Raw genomic sequence first — 21,194 nt, 5'->3', positions numbered from 1 at the left:
AATTATTCATATTTTGGCAAGTGGGTACCCAAGGAAATCTCTACTTAGTCCAAATGGCCTTGGAATAATTAATTATAGTTTGATGATAATAATTAATACTTAAACAAAGATTTAAGAAATATAATAATACATCAAAAAGTATATTTAACATCTACATACAATAATAATGATAATCATTATTAGTGAAATGCATGATGATGCTGTCAGCATTAGTGATTTGGGTTGCAAGAAAGGCATAGAAGAAATCGATATTATTGACTTTAATTAGCAATGACAAAAGTAAACTAATTAATTATGTAATAAAATATTTTGGATTAATCAATGTTTAAGGGAATAATTAATTAGCAAAATCACATTTGTATGGCTACTAATCCAAAGTAACCTTTCTCACCCTATTATTGCTCTGAAAATGATGTATTGTAAGCTTCCTTTCGCACTCTATTCAGGAGCTTATCAATCAATCTAAGGCCGTGTTTGGATTTCTACTTTTTCTTCTTATGTAAAAAAAACAAGTAAATTACATCTTTTACATTGGGTTTATTCACCCAAGCCGAACGTTTAATTAAGAACGAATAGTTAACCTTATAGTAATACATAATTCCATATAATTGGAACTAAAGATGCCTTTGGCTAGGTCAAAACTACAATATTTATATACATATATATATATCTGATTAATTAAATTAATCTCTCATTTTTTGTCCATGAGGAAACAAACATGTATGAACAAGCATTAAGACCATTTCAACACTCAATTTTTGACAGCATCTTCTTCACTCTCTTCATATAAATTCATAACTACTTGCACAAATTAAATCACCCATTAACCTTTTCTCCAAGAAACTTGATTGATAACAATTAAGAAAATGGCTAGGAAGAGAAAAGCTAACAATATTGAAGGTGAAAGCAACATGGGTAGCAATTGGGATGAGATGGTGAAGGAGGCTGCAGAAGTAGCAGCTCTTGGAGGAACCCGGAGAGCTCGAAAACGGTTTGTCGGAGTCCGGCAACGGCCTTCAGGCAGATGGGTAGCAGAGATTAAGGATACTATACAGAAAATTAGGGTTTGGTTGGGGACTTTTGACACTGCTGAAGAAGCAGCCAGGGCTTATGATGAAGCTGCTTGTTTGCTTAGAGGTGCTAATACAAGGACTAATTTTTGGCCTTGTGCTTCATCTTCATCTCCTGCTCTTCCTTCAAAGATCACTAACCTTCTTCTTCAAAGACTCAAAGCAAGAAACAACCCATCTCCTCAATTTGATTCTGCTTCTAATTCATCTCCACCCATTAACCAGAACCAACTGCAGCAAAGCCCAGTACATGAAGAACTAAACCATAATCATCATCATCATTTCTCAGAGACCTTCACTGAAGATTTCCTTGATCTCCCGGATGATTATGTCCCCTGCAATGATGATTACATAAGTAACACTAACAGTAATCTTACTCCTGCAAACAGTTTTGATTACAACAGTGCAAGCTTTGAGTCAAGTTTACTGACTGAGAAAGAACCAGAAGTGGGTTCTACTCAAAGTGATGGTCTTGAGATTGAAGAAGAAGGAGAAGAAGAAGAAGAAGAAGGGATTGATTTTGGATTCATAGATGAAATAGGAAGCGGTTGTTACAGCTACTCAGCTTTTGAGATTGCAGAGGAGATTGAAAAACCTGGTGGGAACTGCTTGGATGCAGAAGCAGGATTAATGCAGCTTAGAGATGAAATGGAGAGGATGAACTACGAAAGAAAGTTCTCAGCCTCACTGTATGCTTTCAATGGGATATCAGAGTGCTTAAGACTGAAGCTTGGAGCAGGAAATTTGAATGGAAGAAGAAGGTCCGAACAGTTAATAACGAAGCTTCAGAATGCATGTAATGAGAAGAACAAGATGGAGGAGGAAGAGAAGAAATTAGCAAAAGAAGATGATGAAGTGAAATTGGAGAAGAAGATTACAGAAAGTTCATCAATGGATACACACTCTTCTTCTTCTTCTTCATTGAACAGCGATGGTGAATTATGGGGCTCACTTGATCTACCTCCAATCTGTTTTGTTAACTAGTTTAAATTAGGAGCAAATTAATTTTTTTCTGATAAGTAAAAGACACATTTAAATTCTAAACAATTGTATTTACTTTTAAGTAAGAGAACCTAATCACTTTAGAATATTACTTTCATTCAGAAATATCTTACATTAACATAAATTGTGTCACTGATATATTATTAAATTAAATTGTCAATTATATTAATTTAAGTATTATAAGTTATCACTGTTAGTTTATTATAGAACGATTTTAATTAATAACAAGTTAACTAATTTATGATTAATCAATATTATATTTAGTTGATTTTCAGCTCATGCATTATTAATTTCTGAATATCTTTGGAGGCAATGTTGGGAGAGATCAACTAAGTAAGTTATCTTCTTCTTTGGCATGTTTATAACAAAATTAAAATACTTAGAGAATTTATTCAACAATTCATATTTTCGGTACATTTTCAATTGGCTAAACAATACACAACTTGAATTGTAATAATTATTTATCTAATAAAATTTTATTACAATATTTGATTCGATAGTATAAAAATTTAAAAAAAAAAAAAAGAAAATTGTAGTAACTCCATTTGCTGGATTAAGTTTAAAATATATGCATTATATGTAAATATCATTTAAATGTGTATGATAAATTGATAAAATTTTATGATATATTTTAATTTCATAAAATTATAAACTTTCATATAAGCAATTCAAGTACTCTTTCGTCATGATCTCATCTTACTTTTTTATTCTTTTGTTGGTGGTGGTTAGTGATTTCCTTCCCCTCTTGGCTGCAGAGGGTTCCTTAGTGGCCCGTTTTGACTTTTTAATTATTTTGGATGGTACGAATGTTTTTTCGTTTGGTTGATTGATATATTTTTTGTTTTATAAAAAATTATGTGTTTGAATTGAATTGTATTTTCATATGTTCTCTTTTAAAAATTATAATTATATTTTTTTTATAATTAGCGTTTATGTAATATTTAATTGGTAAATATATAAATTTTTATTAAAAAAAAATTATATAAGTCAAAAAAATTTACTGTGAAATTTATGCTATTAAAGAATTCAAGTTCCACCCACACCGGACTAAAAAAGGCAAGCAATTACTTTCTTGAGATGATTACTTAATTTGGGAATTAAACAATAGATGTGCGCCTTGGCTTTTACACCCTAAACTCATAATTCACCACATGAGTGTTTATGCGCAAAAGTTCCATCCGATTTTAGTTTATATTATAACAATCTTGCATTGATACCTTATATGCCTCATTTGGACTTGTATTTGGTGTGACACTGGCGCTAAAAGATCGTATCTCAAAACTGATAAAACCATCAAGAAATGGCTTTGTCGAAGCCTCTAAACCATCCTATCCCACGAGTTGATTTTCCCAGTTCTAAAGCGAAATGTAGCATGTACTAAAACCTTCAACCACATCTGGGTCTGCCATCTTGCATGGAGTCCTGGAGTTTTATAGTCTTGTGTGTGAGGATCAGGATTAATGTCATTAATATAGTGCATTCTCGAGCACTCTGCATCTGCTAGGGGATTCCACCAAAGTTTTTTAAATACCGAACAGCACATTGTTGCTAAGCCAGCTCTTCCCATCCTCTATGAAGAAGCTATTCTCATAATGCAAGAAAATTACCCCTCACCAAATGTCTCAAGCAGTGGGCTAATCCTCTAGAGATGTATACATCAAGATAAAGCAACCAAATGAAGAATATACATTTGTTCAGACATTTGGTTTTCCTGTCTTGTGTAATCAGTACTGGAGTACACGATATGACTGCAGCTAAATAAACCATCTTTTTCAACCACCCAAGTGCTGAGCTCAGGTCTCCCACCACTTACCGTTAATAAATTTATATACTGAGGGAAATGGATGAACTCAACCTAAACCAAACATATGGATGAACTCAACTACAGAATCAATGCCTATGTCCTTAAATGTTCACATCCATATTATTAGCATGGTTAGCAAAAAAGATTAAGGAAATAAGAGATGGTTAATTCTATCAGATAATTCATGAAATTTTTTTTTGAATTCCATACATTTAGACAAACCCTAGTTAAAAGTAACAGAAAGCTCCAAAACCAGGGCTTCATTAACTTGACCGACTCAATAAAAGCTGGCCTGAGATGATAATTACCCTATCTCTAAAACTGAGGGAAAATTTAACACTGGCAGATAATACTCAAATCCAAAATCAAGTTATATACAACAGTTCTTATTCACATGCATCATAAAAGGAACAATATCTTCCTGAGGACCTAGCTTTCTCAACTTAAAGAACTCGGAGCTGTGCAAGGAATGCAGCACAAAGATCAAGGAACAAAAATTGTGGCCCCTGAACCCGCTGGAGATCAAGCAGATACTTCTCTCCAGTTTTGAAAAGCTGTCAACAGCAATAGCAGAAAAAATGTGCTTAGCATAGTGCCTTAGAATATTCTTGTGCATAGCATATTCTTGCAGAAAAAGAAACCTAAATCTATATGTTGTTTTTGTTTTACCTACTTCTTTGTCCAAATGATAACATAAACCGCAAAAGATTTTGGTGTTCAACCAAATAATCTGCAAGGTATGTGTATATATGCAATGCCTTATCCAAATAGAATGTGCTCTTTGACAAGTACATTACCTGCACCTCAAACTTGACAACATTCGGGGACTTAACAATGCCATCATTCTCAATAATGTTGGAGTCATCTCCAAAGTAATGATTGCCATGCACTGGATTATTAACCATGCCTTCATGATGACCTGGCATTCCTGGAACCCACCTGCACTTCATGTTGTAGTGCCCAATCTTCTTCCAACAAACATTGAGTTCTTGCAGAGCTTTGAGAACTTCTGTCATTATCTCACGAGGATGGGCTCGAGACTGTCAAAATAGAAGCAGTTCAAATAATTTAACAGCACCCACTGACAAGTGCAAGTAATTTCAAAGAACAATATCTATTTTGCCATCACAACACGTATTACAACATATTACAGTTACATTGTTTCGAAAATGCTAATTTCTTGAAGTGGATAGAAACACAGTTGAATGAGATAAAATTTAAATGAAAATAGTATTTCTATTTCCATTTTGTTATTCAAGTTAGATGAATTTCTAAGTAGGAACCAAAACTATGGTAGAAGTGAAATTGGTTAAATATAAAAGAATATGATCCAACTTTACGTATCAAGAATACTCTAGACTTTGTTTGGAACAAATTCAGAAATAATTTGAAACTCATTTGCAAATTTACACTTAATTTAACAAGGAAAATCTGTAAATTTGTATTAGGTTATACGGAATTTCATGTGAAAACTGGAATAAAATATTGCTTCAATCCAATAAGCATATGAGCTCAATTTTAATCATTTTAGGGAGTATCCTATATCTTCTAGTTAAAACAAACGTGAATATGTAACATAGTAAAGAATTGTCTACACTTCTCAAGAGTTAGGACAGTAATAAAAACAATTAGCATTTTCCTAGTTACTGGAACACATTATTTTCCTTCAGTAGAAAGTTACCAATTTAGAATAAAACGTTTTAACTTTTTGGACTTAATTAAGCAATAATAGAGATATCCATGAACAAACTAAGTTCAATGTAAAGCAAATAACCGTGCACAAACCAAAACAAGTGTGAAACCCAGAAATTTAACCTGAAGTCCAAGAGCCCATTTTCTCTCAACTGGGAACTGTGGTCTATAGCCTATCCCTTGATAATCCATATATCCTGGAATACGCTGTCCAATAGGTGAGGCAGCTGCTTCACCTGGGTGCACACGATTGAAACCACATTCCTGAAATAGAAAAATGCCCTTTAGAACAGCTAAACAAACTAAAATTATGAGGCAAAAGAAACTTTCACAGCAAGCATACAGCATGAACATTTTAATGGGAGAATATTCCTTTAATATATAATTAGAAACCAGTAAGGAATTTTTCGTAAGGAATTTTTCGTTCATGTTATCAGGTTCATCCTGTTGCTGAAGTAGTTTTGATTTTGAAATCTCCATATTCAGGCACATATCAGGTAATAAAATGAAATTCAACAACCACCAGAACAGTCATGCTTTGGAGTAGAAACCTGGAGACTTCAACTAAAAAAAATACAAGGATAAGGCCCCACCAATGTTTCTTGAAATTCAGCTCCAAGATAGCCACTGGAAACACGGAACTTATTGTCCAACAACAAATAGTATGCAACAGTACCCTGAAACAAGCAAAAAACAATAAGAGACATTCTCAATTTAAGGGAGAAAAGAGCTCCAGAATTTCATACCTCATTTTGTATTCTATTGCGCAAAGATTCAACAAGTTGGTTTCGATCAAATCCCATCTTGACCACTTCCTGAAGAATCTCCTCATCAATCTGCAAGAAACATAGTTATATTTCAAAAATTAATCCGTTTAATCAACAATGAACAAGGAAATCTAAATGATAAAAAATGCAATTTCTATCAATCTCCCTGTGAAAAGTTTTCCATCATTTGCAAGCAAAAATTTTTAGATAACCTTCTACAGAATCCTACTAACACAAAGTTTTACCTCCCAAACCAAGCTTCAAAAAATAGTCATACCCCATATTATTCACAGATCTTACAATAGTTTCCAAATAATTGTGATAAATAATACAGAGTCGGTAACTACAAATAAACTAACCTTTTTCGCTTGCTGCATTGTATCTGGTGGAGGAACGGCTAGATAACGAGGAAGATGCGCTTGGAACCAAGGGTGCTGGCGAATCTCGGGAATAGTTACCCGTTTCATTGGATCAACCACAAGCATCCTTGGGATTAAATCTCTAGCGCCAGGTGACAAATGGCTTGGAAGGGTGTATATCCCACCCTAGAATGAAAATTTATGTAGATTTAAGAAACAAAAGCTTTAATCAAAGCAAGCAACAATATCCACACATAATTTCAATAGTTCAATGCATTAGCAATAGAAAATAAGAAAAAACAACATTTTACTATCATCAGATTAAATGTAAGAATTTTTTTAAAGATAAAAAGAGAATATATAAAAGGACACCAAGGAGGTACCACCCCAGTACAAAAGAAAGCAAAACTATCCAGAGGAACAGAAAAGATAAATAAAGGTTCCAAAAGTCCTCCCCAGATAGGAACTAGTGACCTCTAATGATCACCCACAAACTAGTGACTTCAGGCCCAGAACCAATTGTCTTAATTACTAGAAAAAGTAGTGTCCAACAAAAACTCTAGCTCCTTTCCTTCCAAATCACTCACAAAAATCACTCACAAAATAACCATTGGGATGAGGAACACAAGTTTCTTCTTATCCTAGTTAGCAGAAATGTCGTCCTCCAATGCCAAAATATCTCCCCCACTGAACCACTGACAACACAAAAGAAGTTGAGAAGACCGAGAATAGAATTCCATAATTGTCTAGATTCAGAGCACCAAAAGAATCTAGACTGCCACCTCAGTGAATCCTAAGAGATCTTTTGAATGAGTGGGGAAGAAACTAAAGCTCACAGTTATAGCTAAAATTAGGTCCTCTTAATTGATAAGAATGAAGCTTATTTTTAAAGAGAGAAAATAGAAAAAAGGAGTACATACTCTTGTCTGGTCTACAATGCAAATTAGAAGTTTCCAGATGATGCTTAGTGGAAAAGATATTAGACAATCAAGAGCCAATACTTTGATAATCCAAATGTTGCTAGAGGAAATTTGTTTCAGAAGAATAAAACAGTGAACATAAAAGTAGAAAAATAAAACAGAGGAATGATGTTGCGGTAATGGACAGACAAGCACTACTAAATATCCCACGATGTAACCAAATTCTCCCTGATAGAGAGAGAAAAAAAAAATGGCTTCCAACTCAAATTCCACTTCAAAAAAAGAATATAGAGCAAAAGAAAATCTCAATAGAAAGTTGGACAATGGAGGGGCAATACATGAAAAAGTCAAAAAAACTTTGGAACTCGAATTAGATCAGCCAAGCCTTTCTTCCAAATCACATGAGGTAGGCCACGTGATATAATGGATACTCGAGTAAGCAGAAAAATCTAGCAATACCTTGATTTTCTTAAAAAGGTTGGGAATGTTCTCATCATCAAATGGGAGGGTACCACAAAGAAGAGCATACAATATCACACCACAACTCCATACATCTACTTCAGGTCCAGCATACAATTTCCCAGATATAACCTGCAACATTAGCCATGATCATCCTTAAAATTTTACAAAAATATTATCAACTTTAAGAAAAACAAGCAGGCCCCTGTTTCCTCTATATGAGCATTTGAAATTCATAATGCATGTCAAATTGTCATTCCCAAACTACATACCTCTGGAGCTGCATAGTTTGGGCTCCCACAACTTGTCTTCAGAAAATGACCATCTCGCATGATGTTACTGAGACCAAAATCAGCAATCTTTACATTCCATTTAGAATCCAAAAGCAGATTTTCAGGCTTAAGGTCTCTATGAACTACCATATTCCTGTGGCAATACTCCACTCCAGATATTATCTGCTCCGGAAGAAGGTTTGACCCACTTTAACTCATTTGTTAAAGGAATTAACAACTGACAGACACCTAAGAGACAAAAACAGCCAAACTTACCTGCTGGAAAAAGTTGCGGGCTTCATCTTCCTGCAACCTACCTTTCTCTACAATGTAATCAAAGAGCTCCCCTGACTTTACATACTCCATAACAACATATATATCAGATTGCGTCTCTATAACCTCGTAAAGCCGTATTATATGAGGATGCATGAACAACCTCAAGATTTTGATCTCTCTTCTCACTGCACGAACATTGTAAAGAATAAGTAACAGGAAAATTAGCTATAATACCTCATTTAATCAACCAAAACCAACTGCAAATTCATGGAAGTTCTGGAAATAGCTATAACACCTGGTAATAAACAACTAACAAATCATTATAAAGTAGAAATAGAGATTGAAGCATTTAATTCATACAAAAACCTTCTTCTAAATGCATATTTCCTTACATTTAATACCACCTGAACTTCTCAATGCATTTTTTTTAAATAAAATGCATTATTAGTTAATAATATAAGCAAAAGAAAAAAAAACCCTAACTTTCCAACAATTTATTGGCCTTAATCATTCAGGCTTGTAACTACTAAAGGTTTTTAAGCAAGAGCAATAAAAATTTAAAATTATAGAGATAGACAAGATTATCAGTTGGGCACATTATGTATACCTTTCTCTTCCATTTCCATGTTCTTAATCTTGCGACGGTTAAGAATCTTGATAGCAACTTTGTGCCCAGTCAATGCATGCTCAGCTATTTTCACCTTTCCAAAGGAACCAATACCAAGAGTTTTACCAAGCTTGTAATTTGGAAGAACAGTATCCACGCCACTGCTGCCTCTGTTAGACGATCCATCCATATTTCCTATCATAAAGAGCACTACACTTAAAACCACTGTGCACAAACTTCACCATTAAGGGAAATTAAATCATGGCCAGGATAGGGCCAAGACCGAGAACAAATCAGAAGGATCAAATATATAAAGTTCAATTATGACGTACTAATAGATGTAGATCAGTAAATCTAAAATCAATGCCTGAAAATAAGAAATTTCTTTAAGAGAATTTCCCAATATAAATATTAAAGATGTCACAAAAATAAGCTGCAAGGCAGCAGCATTATAGTTTGTTGTAGTCCATATTACCAACGAATAAATATTACCCTTCTATCTGCTTACTTTAAGAGCATGTTTTGATTTAAGGAATTAGCCAAACATTACTAGTAATATGGCTCCAAATCTTTTTTCATTGACTTAATCTTTTACATTTATATTGTTTCCAAGAAACAAAAGATTTATATCACTGGGTAACATATTTAACCACCTTGAAGAGTTTACTCTTGAAAGAGAAAGAACGTTTTGGGTAAGACAATTTTAAGGTTAAAATGTACATATTGTCTATACCCTATAAAATTTACTTTTTTTTCTCAATTATCTTTTTTGATGACCTACTCATGGAATCAAAATATTCCCAGTAATCTCAAGGTCTCAACTTAGAACAATAATGTGCAAACTTATTAATCATAATCCTGATAATTTGAATTCTTAGTAACATTTTCTACCCGGACGAAAGGGCTCGTAAGATAATATTTTAAACAAAGCCTCAAAAGGAAAGATTTCATAACAAATAAAAAGGTATCTTGACTCCGATTCCGTTATTTCAGTGTAAAGATACATAAGCATCTCCTTGTTTTGTGCAACAAATGATTCCACTAAAGATCACATCCAATGGAAACAAAATATATTAAGCTGCAGTCGGCCCTAGTTACTTTTAAGCCTCACGGGCAGATGTTTATTTAAAAAATATCAACTATACGACAATCCTAAAAAAATAGCTTGAATCTTTTACCCCACAAGATTTATTTCTAGTTTGGAATATCTTTTTGACAAACCAGAAGTATCAGAAATTCCTTTGAAACGTAAGGTTTCAGCATAAACACAAAAGACACGAAAAAAGCATGTTAGGTTAAACGTTTAGCTCTCAAGAAACAAATGCATCCCCTTTTTTGCGATAATAAACTCCGCTCAAGGTCGCATCAAATAGGAAGAAAAGACATCAACACAGGGTGGTCAAAGTCAATTTTAAGCATCAAATTCAGACTTTATTGACAAAAGATAAACATAATAAGAACTCTACTAAAAATGCCCTTAGCCTCTTAAGGCGGGAAATCTACTCCTACTTCCAAACAATCTTTTTGACTAACCACAATTTTTAGTTATTTCTTCATATTCCAGTAATAGGTCAACATATTCCACTAATATTTCGACTCTGAATAAGAAGGCTCTGCCAAATTAAAGGTAAAGCTTTGAAAGGAAAAATGTCATCAGAAATACAAAATAAGTTTTTTTCTTTTTTTACAGGCACGTTAACTCACACTCGATCATCTATATCTCCAGAAACATATGCATCTCCTCCTTTTGTGCAAGGACAGTTCACTCAGGATTACATCAAACATGAAGCTAACATATCAGGATGGAGAAGTAGATATGTTAAATAGGGTTGACAGCAGAAAGGATTCAGGGAGAGAGGGGATTAGCACAAAAAAGGGAAGCTCAAAAGTAAAGAAGAGCAGCAGCAGCGGTCAAGCCAAAAAACCAGAAATTTGGAACAGCAAGACCACCAAATGATCCACAATGCAAAGATACAATGTATCCCAACAACAGGAGTCTGAAGTAACAGACCCAGCTAAAAACTGAGACAGAAACCTGTTCGAAAAAACAAAAAAGAAAAATTGTGACAGAAAGCACAGCTTATAGAGACCAGAAACAACAGTTTTTTTCACGTACGCTATACCAGAATGCTTGATCATTTGGAATCCTAGTCAGCCACTTAAGGAACTGGACACACAACACATGGAACTCATCTTTGGAACATTTATTTATATACTTCGAACGTTTGATCTTGAAAAATAAGGTGGAAAAACAGGAAAAAGAAAACAGCAATCTGTACCTGAACCTGCGTAGAGTGTTGCAACGCTGAAGGATTCAGAATGAAACGTAAAGGAGCCCAGCAGAGTGAATGAACCCGAGCACAGCGTTGCTTCGTTGCTGGAGTGGAGCGATGACAAGTAGGGATTATACTGGAGGCGGTGAGAGATTGGAAAAGAAATCTAGCGTTAAAAAAAAGGAAGGAAAAGAGACATTCAAAAATCGCAAACAGAAGGTGATCGTAGTTCCTATCAGGTGAAGCTTGAATCACTAAATTCTCTTGAAACCCTAAAAGAGAAGATACAATTGATTGTTCATTTTACAAACCCTATCTGCACCAGATCTCATAACCGAATACAGCAAAACATAGAATCAAACGTCCACAAGAAGACCAACACCACACGAGCATGTACCTTAACGTATATATAAATAAAACCGCATGCAAAGAAAGAAGAGTGTCTGTGTAAAGTGAGGAGGAGAGAGAAAGAGAAATAGAGAGCGAGAGAGAGAGAGAGAGGAAAATGACTTACAGCGAAAACGAGAAAAGAAGAATCCACCAAAACGAAGGGGAGAAAACAGAAGAGTAAAACCTAAGGAGGGCTCGAGAATTGATCAAGAAAATAACATCAATTACATGAATTTAACAAATTCGAAGCTAGAATTGATGGAGTAGTACCTGCTCGTAAACCCGAGAGAATCTCTCGTCTCTGTCTTTCTCTCTCTTCTCTCTCGCTCGCTTGTTAAGTTGCAGGCTGCAATCCAAGGGGCGAATTTTATCGATTTTGTTTAATTGTTTTGAATGAAACTACCCCTCGAATTTCAACTAATGACATGGCTTTCCCTTGTCCGATTGCTGACTTTTGTCTCCCAATATGGAATTTTGCGGGGATGGGGAGGGTAAAATGGGAATTTCAGCGGCTTATGGTTATGCTGGGTGGTAACTCTGATGGTGCCATTCTATCCTTATTTTAATAATTACACGTGTATATAAACAATTGGTCTTGATGGAGTTCTTGCAACATTTTTTATTCGAAAAAAAGAATCACCTCAATATGAATTTCAGGTTACTTTAATATTTTTATGATTTTTTATTTATGTATCAATATTATTTAATGTCATAATTTATTGTAATCATTTCAGTAAAAAAATATTTAATTCTTACTTAATATTTTTTTTTTGGTCAAGAATTTTATTAAGATTTAACACAAATTGATCAATATAATTTTATCCATATAATAGCGAATAAAATTTTTAATTTTATTAAATCAAACATTATTTACAATTTATTTCTTAGAAAATATAATATACAACAGCTGTTTGATTTTTGTGAAAATAAGTATACACTTGCATATCAAGAATTATATTTGCTAATAAAAATCTTCATTCATTCATCATATTAATTTTTTTTCTACGCTTTGATAACAAGAATAAAAAAATAATAATCGAGAAAATAAGTATTAAATAAATATTATAAGACAACTCATGATGATTATATTAGTTGTCACGCCTGTCAGTGTTGATGTTTTGCTAACCTCATATAATAACTGTCTAGTTCGTTTTAAATGTACATATCTTTTGTTTGCATTTTTTCATGACAATCATTAACACTTTCTATTTTTATCATCATTATGGATCTAAATTCAATGTCTAACATTTGCGTGCAATTTGTAACTAAAGAAGAAGCTCTTAAATGAGAAAAAAAATTATACCAAATGACTTCAAAATCTCTCATATGAGTTTTGATAGTATAATTAAACTAGAAATATCACTTATAAATAAGAAACAACAAAAATTTTTTTAAAAAAAACAATGTTTGTTTTACTAATGTTTAATAATTCATAGGAACATAATATAATATTAACAATTGAAGTATTTAAAACTTTCCTAACATATATGAGATACTATATCATTCAGTTAACTTCAAATATCGTTAAATTAAAAGACTTTTTTGAATAAAAGTACTCAAGTCTATTAACCTAATCTCCTAATTATAATATAAATTTGTTGTCTTCAATATTGAATAATAATGCAATTTTATATTTTTTGGTAAATATTCAATTTTTAAAAATATATATATATATATATCTTCGTGTGAGATCTATAATTTTAAAGATAAAAAAAAAATTATTTTTATCATAAATTTACTTTATATATGGGTATATGCATATAGATACATATATATTATATCAAACATAGTACTTTTAAATTTTTCATTTGAAATGTTTTGTGATAGAACATTATTTATAATAAACAATACAAAAGTGATTCAAACCCTCAAAAGAAATAATAATAATTCAGAATATCTATCCATGCATGGTAATAAGATTACATTAGCTAGTATAACATAATGATTTTAAAGTTTTATTGTAGGTTAGATAGGAGGATAGCACAATAAAATAAACATTACATATATGAGTAAAAATGAAACAAGTCTGAGATATATAATATTAGTTTAATTGAATACTAGAATATTCTGGTTTAGTTATTTTATTCTGGTAATACTCGATGACATGTATCTTTTATTCAAACTTATTTTATTATTATATTCATTCATAAAAATGAGCCAAATACAATGTTTTCATATCACCCATGATTTCCATTGCATCATTATAAGTAAATAATGGGGGTTAATTCAACATGATAATATTAAAACTTATTAGTGAAAATCACGATTGATGTTAAATCAAAACATACATTTGACCTTTGTTTAGTTCAATATTAGACAACTCATGTTTAACTTAGTTTATTTGAATTTATCATTTTTTATAAAGGTTGTAATGTCCTATGATGTATGAGATATGATTTCTAAATCTTTTAGGAAAGATACAATGAAAGTTAAAAAATATTTCTTAATTTCTATATAGACATTCAAAATTGCACATATAATTGAGGATTTAAAAATTGCTATTTTCAGTATTAAGTTCAACCAAAAGTATAAATCATTAGAATGTTTAAAGAGTTTATACAACTAATTTGCTATCACCGAAATGGTAATAATATACTACCAAGCGTAGCTGTTATATATAAATTTTACGTGATTAACTAGATAACTAATGATGTGAGGCAATTTAACAAGAGTTTTTATAAGTTGTCATTGATTTGATATTAAATCTAATTGGTCACAAAGAAAAGCTATACATGATAATAATGAACAAAGGTAGAAATATAGTATTTTTATTATTTATTAATGAATACTAAGTAAATAAAATAATATAATATTACATCTTTAGTGAGAGACAACATTAATACATTCTTCATATAAAGATTTAATTAAATTAATCAAAAGGAGGATCCCAGTCCATAAAATCAAACAAAACATAAGACGAAATCCAAATATAGTTTATGTGGGTAAAAACCCAAAGAGTTAAAGAAAGCAAACACTTTACTAATAGCATACATTAAATAGTACAATCACTATAGATAACTATGATCATTACATGTCATATCATTATTCGTTAAAGGTGTTACATTTATAGTACTAGTGTATTTAAGAACCATTATGACATTTAGCGACAGTGAACCATAATGAGAAGTTTACGACCAAGGAATGAAGATTTAACCAACCACGATAAGTAGGAATTTATATATCACATAAGGTATTTATATCTTATCTAATTTAGCAATCAGTTGAATAAATTAAAATTATGATACAAATATCTTTTATATTTTTTTATGAATTTCATCATACAAAGGGCTTACCTTATAGTTTCCAATAAAATAGACAATTATCTTTCCTTTTTAAACTTGTCTTATATCAATGGAGAAAAATAAAATTAATTAACTACTTAAACAATAAAATAGTAATAACTAATTAGCTCCAAGTTTGGTAAATGAAAACACTCACTTTTTTAAACCCGACCCGACACGAAAACTCATATGCTCTCTGAAACCCTAATGCTTTCTATTGATCTTGCTCTGAAAGAGAAGGGGGAGGCACCGCCTTGCCCTGAAACGAACCGCTTAATGAAGAAAGTTAAAATTCAGCTTGGTGAAAGTCACTTTCTGATGCCTGAGGATGCACAGATGGAGGACATCGCGAATGGGGGAGGAGATTCGGGAAAAATAGAGGCACCACCCTGGTCTGAAATGAGCCATTTGACAGACGCTTCGAGTCAGCCTAGTGAGTAGCCTTTCCCGAACATCAATGACACACAGATGGTAGAGGATGCGATGTTATAAAAGGCTCTGGAATGGCTGACAGAGCTTTGTTTCACAACGTCTGCGCGTAGATTGACCACCTGCGAAACCTAAAACTACTGGAACCTCTATTGCAACAAGAAACATTGGCTGTTAAACTCTCCTTTAAAGAGAAACTCCTCAATAGCAACCAGACCACTAGCCACCAGACTAAAATCGAGATCCGAAAAGGAGATGTGATCTTTGATACTGATAATGGAATGTCGAGAGTCAATTTTTCTTAATTAGGTACACAACCTTTTGGTGCAAATAATGAAACTTACGGTGATTATCCATTTTTTGAGGAAGTCAATTGGGTATAAAACGTTATTGGTGAAACTTCATAGCCTTTGGCAATCGTATGATCGGTTATAACTAATCGACCTGGACAACTATTATTACATGGTTAAATTTCAATCGGATGAGGACTACATGCACATTCTTACGGATGACCTTGGGTTATTTATGACCACTACCTCACGATATAACCTTGGTCACTTAGTTTTTATATTGCTAATTAGGATGTGACCAATGTTGTAGCCCGGGTGAGATTTTCGGATCTCTCTATCCACTATTATCACAAAAGTGTACTTAGAGCTACTTTTTTGGGTGATAGGAAAAGTTTTTCGTGTTGACTACAACACGGAATTCGCAGAAAGAAGCAAGTTCGCCTGACTGCCAATAGGCATTAATCTGACCAAACCGCTCATATCTAAGCTTATGTTTGATGGACACTTGCAAATGATGGAGTATGAGGGGCTTTAACCATCTGCTTTGACTGTGGAGCCTATGGACATCTAAATAACCACTGTAAGAAGAATGATATGGCGGAAATTGAATATAACATGGCCTATAATATAAATCTCGACAACTAAAAAAATGTAGCGGTTCCAGACGAAAATTATGGTCCTTGGATATAGGTTCAACGTTAGAGAAGAAAAAGGAAAAATAAATAAAAATAATTTAATGGTAAAAAACACATATGTTTCAAAGAAAAATAATAAAAAATAATCAAGGTTTAATATGATCGCCAATTTTGGGGAGAACTTCTTGGTTCCCAATTGGATGATGAACGTAGACAATTCTCAATAAATACATACCTCAGCTGAAAGGCAATCTCTAAAGAAGAAATAAAAGGTGCTAGTTGTGGGAGGTAATGGTATTTCCTGAAGCCATGAAATCTACCATGCTAGCCCTTGAAACATCCATAAATGGTCATGCAATGCCCATTAATAATGTGATGAGCAAAATTAGTAAGGCCAAAGGTCATAACAGCCCACGTAGTGCGAGAGGAGCTTTTAACAAAAAATTTGTGATTAATCAAGGTGCTACTACACTGAAACTCTCAAAGAATACAATGGTTATTATTGAAGATAAAACAACCCAAGATCACGAATATAACTTGACCTCTTCACTTTACCCCATGCCACCACCCCACTCCTTAAGGGATCACTTTAAGACGATAACCAAATTTTCAGATAGGTCATGGGTCAACAAGGGCATCAAGGTCAACAAGATGCATAAAAAGCAACTAACGACCAAAAAAAGAGAAGAAGAAACCAATTTTTTTGTTAAGATCAACCCCTTTATGACAAAACTCAAAGAGTTCATCGAAGCAAATGTGAGTCTTATTCCAGTCATAGGTGATGCTCTTCAGGAAGATAAAACATAACTTTTTGTGCCATTTTTCTCTTCCCTTATTATTATTATCTTATGGATTATTCTTTTTTGGTGTGGAATTGTGAGGATGCCGCAAAAACTGGCTTCAGGTGTGTCTTTAAGTCCTTCGTGAAAATCCATAAACATGCTTTAATGGCGTTGTTGGAATCTAGGACGGCGGTTGATAAAGCAAATAAAGTAATTAAGAACTACATTTCGAATAGTTTTATAGAGTTGAAGCAATTGGGTTCTCTGGGAGAATATGGTTGATGTGGAATGAGTCAATTCAGATTAATATTAAATACAATCATTGTCAATTCATTCACTCCATAATTAGTAAGAAATGATTAGTGGGAGAAATTTTTCCTTTTCATCTTATATGGAAGTCCAAATTACCAAAAACATAAAGATTTATTGGAAGAACTCTTCTTTATTGGGTAACACCTCGATCGCTTGTGGCTCCTTACAGGTGATTTTAATGTTATCTTGAAAGCGACTGACAGAAAAGGAGGTGTCACTAATCAATCAAAAGGTTGTTCTACGTTTAATCATTTTATTAATGCTAATTTGTTGCAGCAGCTTGACTACATTGGCCCGAATTTTACATAGCGACGTGAGACCTTATTTTAACGGTTTGACAGAGCCATTTGTAACCAAGGATGGTGCAACTAATTCCCAAAGGCCATCTTTTACCATCTTTTTAAAGTCTAATCAGATCATATACCCATTCTAATCATCCTGTACAACCATCGTACTCCCAATAAGAATTCCAAGCCCTTTTACTTCCTTATTGAGTGGTTATCTCATCCTGTTTTAACTAACTTGGTTAGGAGGAATTGACATAACCATCTTTCCCTTCAAGATAACATCAACAATTTTACCATGTTTGTGTGGGATTGGAATATAAATGTTTTTGGCCATATTATTAAGAAAAAACATGTTTTTATGACGAGATTAAATGGGATCCAAAGGGTGTTAAAAGGACATCATTCGACTAACCTTCAGGAGCTGGAAAAAACTTTGGAGAAGGAATTAGAAGAGGTGATTTTGCAAGAAGAAATACTATGGAAGCAGAAATCTATATGCAATTGGATCTCTTTGAGGGACAGAAACACTAAATACTTCTACTCCCAAATGGTTTCAAGGAGGAATAAGAATAAAATTAGGATGTTAAAAGATGGTAATGATGATTAGGTTATAAACAAAGAACAACTTCATACAATGGCCTCTTCCTTTTTTGAGCAATTGTATACGACTGATGAGGTACCCCTCCCTAAGTATCCCGTTAGAGGCTCTTTTCCTAAGTTAACAGTTGATATGGTGGCACAGTTAGCCTCTAGGGTGATGGATTAGGAAATACATGACGTCTTATTTAGCATCTACCCCATCAAGGCTCCCGGTGTCGACGGCCTTCACATGACTTTTTTTCAGAGTCAATGGAGTATTGTGGGTGACGTTGTTTGTACTTTGGACAAGGAAATATTCCAAGGCGAATAGTTGCCTGCTGGAATTAACAAAACCTTTATTATTCTCATCCCTAAAGTGGCAAGACCTGAGAATGAGTTTGATGTCTTTCTTGATTGGTCCTACCCAAGCTAGTTTTGTGGCAGGGCGGAGTATTATAGATAATATCATTATTGCCCAAGAGATGGTCCATTTGATGCGAAACATGAAAGGCAAGGACTAGTAGATGGCCTTTAAGGTTGACCTGAAAAAAACATATGATCGTATCCGTTTGGAGTATGTCGATGACACAATCCTTGATGTTGGCTTCCCTCCTAACCTTATCAAAGTGATTATGCACTGTATCTCATCTTACTCTATGCAATTATTGTGGAACGGTTATTTGACCCATGAATTCTGACCTACTAGACGTATTAGATAAGGCAATCCACTTTTTCCCTACATTTTTGTGTTATGTATGGAACGACTGTCTCATTATATCAATAAATTGGTGGTGAATAATACTTGAAAACTAATACACCTGGTTAAAAAAGGTCCTGCCCTGTCACATCTCTTTTTTGCAAATGACTTAGTGATTCTTGGGAAAGCTAATAATGATCAGACCAACGTTATTAAGATGGTATTATATGTTTTCTGTTCTAGTTCAGACCACAAAATGAGTGCGAATAAAACATTTATCTTCTTTTCTCGCAATGTCAATACAGGTGAGAGTAGTCGTATTAGTAAAAATTTGGATTTTCAAGTCTTGAACAATCTTGGAAAGTACTTGGGGGTTCCCTTATTGCATGACTGTGTCAATAAAGATACTTATCTTTACATTCTTAAAAAAATTAATTAGAAACTATTCGGTTGGAATGCTAATCTTCTCTCTTTTGCAGGGTGATTAACCTTGGCTGAGTCTATTCTTATGATCATCCATGCGTATGCCATGCAGACCATGGCCTTATCCAAAGCCATGTGGAATTGGATTGACGTGGTGGTTAGGAATTTTGTTTGGGGATAAGTGAATGGCAACAGAAAACCTAGCCTAGTCAATTGGGATGACATGTGTATGCCCTGTGAAGTTGGAGAAAGCAGTCTTCGATCTACCCATAATCAGAATAATGCCTTTTTGATGAAATTGGGCTTTACTATAGTTATTAAACCTAGTATTCTTTGGGTTTAGATTCTCACCAAAAAGTACAAATGGTCGAGGTTTTCTCGAGTTACAAGTCCAATGGGCTAGCCTCCCATTTTTTGCAGAACCTCAACCATTTTGCGACGGACCTCTAAGTTGGCATCAAATGGTCTATTGGTTATGGAAAAAATGATATGTTTTGGGAGGACTGCTGGTTAGGAGATATGGAGCCTTTTAAGCTACTAACTTATACACCTATTAAAGAGCAAGAGCTCTAGAAGCGTGTCAGGGATTATGTTACACCGTCAGGCCAATGGGATTGGGAGGTCCTACATCATATATTGCCGACGGGTACACTACTTCAGATGGCTGCGGTGCAAACTCCTAAGGATGATAACATCTCTTAGTCTTGTTATTGGGTTATGACGAGCTTAAGAAGTTTCTCTATTAGTTATGTTTATAGCCTTCTGAAAAGTGAGTACCGGCACCCAGAGGATCATATTCGGACGGACATTTGACGTTGGCTAAGAGACTAGCGTGTGCGTACATTCCTTTGGTTAGTAGCGAAGGGGAAGCTTTTGATGAATTGGGAGAGACATCAATGACATATGACCTGTGATATGAGATGTAGTATATGTGGCAATTCTATTGAGGATTTGGACCATATCCTTCATAAAGGTAGCACGACTCAACTACTTTGGTTACGAATCATTCATGTTGAAGCCCAAACTACTTTTTTCAGTGGTGCTGTAGATGATTGGTTCAAGTTGAATCTCAAGAATTGATGGTTCTGTTGCAAGAAATTTTAAAATTAGAGTGTGACTTTTGGTCTGACTTGCTGAAAACTTTAGAATCACTAGAGTAACTCTATCTTCTCAGGGAATAGTAGTAGTATCGATGAGCTAGCTAAGGAGGTATCCCTTATGTCTTTATTATACTTTTATGTCTAACTCTATGAATCTTTTTTTTCTTCCAGGTATGGCTCGTAGATTTGAAGACCTTATCGCTTGGTAGAAACCCCTTATGGGGTGGGTCAAAGTAAACATTAATAGTGCATATTGTGCTACCACCAGCCTCTCCTGCTGTGGTGGTCTTATCAGAGATGAGAATGGAATATGCTTGGGGAGTTTTAGCAGAAAAATTGGTAGTTGTTTGGTTATGCAGGCTGCGCTTTGGGGGGCTTTCAATGGTGCACAACTCGCTTGGAATGTCGGACACCGCAATATTATCTTAAAAATATATAGCTCTTTAGTTATATGTCTTCTTACCAAGGAAGATAACTGCACGAATGCG

The 21,194-nt window shown here is 33.9% G+C and overlaps 2 protein-coding genes across 8 annotated transcripts; one reads left to right on the top strand and one right to left on the bottom strand.

Annotated features, from left to right (window-relative positions):
• Positions 1–768: 768 nt before the first annotated feature.
• On the top strand, positions 769–2,259 carry LOC110820221 (uncharacterized). The gene has a single exon (XM_022049649.2). It carries the CDS (start codon positions 867–869, stop codon positions 2,052–2,054), a length of 1,188 nt encoding a protein of 395 aa, XP_021905341.2. The 5' UTR covers positions 769–866; the 3' UTR covers positions 2,055–2,259.
• Positions 2,260–4,021: 1,762 nt separating this feature from the next.
• On the bottom strand, positions 4,022–12,316 carry KIN11 (SNF1 kinase homolog 11). Of its 7 annotated transcripts, none has more exons than XM_088217138.1 (13): positions 12,162–12,316; positions 12,016–12,075; positions 11,508–11,667; positions 9,229–9,423; positions 8,622–8,806; positions 8,346–8,528; positions 8,074–8,205; positions 6,695–6,880; positions 6,315–6,404; positions 6,162–6,245; positions 5,692–5,832; positions 4,674–4,916; positions 4,022–4,430 (listed from the first exon to the last, which is right to left on the bottom strand). In XM_088217138.1, the coding sequence occupies exons 4-13, from the start codon at positions 9,416–9,418 to the stop codon at positions 4,320–4,322; spliced, it is 1,545 nt and encodes a 514-aa protein (XP_088073264.1). In that variant the 5' UTR covers positions 9,419–9,423; positions 11,508–11,667; positions 12,016–12,075; positions 12,162–12,316; the 3' UTR covers positions 4,022–4,319. The 7 variants fall into 7 exon arrangements, with proteins under 7 accessions (XP_088073264.1, XP_088073259.1, XP_088073269.1 ...); XM_088217133.1 differs by having other exon boundaries at positions 11,508–11,637; XM_088217143.1 differs by having other exon boundaries at positions 11,508–11,605.
• Between the last annotated feature and the right edge of the window lie 8,878 nt (positions 12,317–21,194).

This window comes from Carica papaya, chromosome 1, assembly GCF_054855325.1.
Source record: "Carica papaya isolate Zhongbai chromosome 1, ASM5485532v1, whole genome shotgun sequence".
NCBI classification, from domain to species: domain Eukaryota; kingdom Viridiplantae; phylum Streptophyta; class Magnoliopsida; order Brassicales; family Caricaceae; genus Carica; species Carica papaya.
Note: the sequence above shows the minus strand (reverse complement) of the source record. Positions and strands in the feature narration are given on the sequence as shown.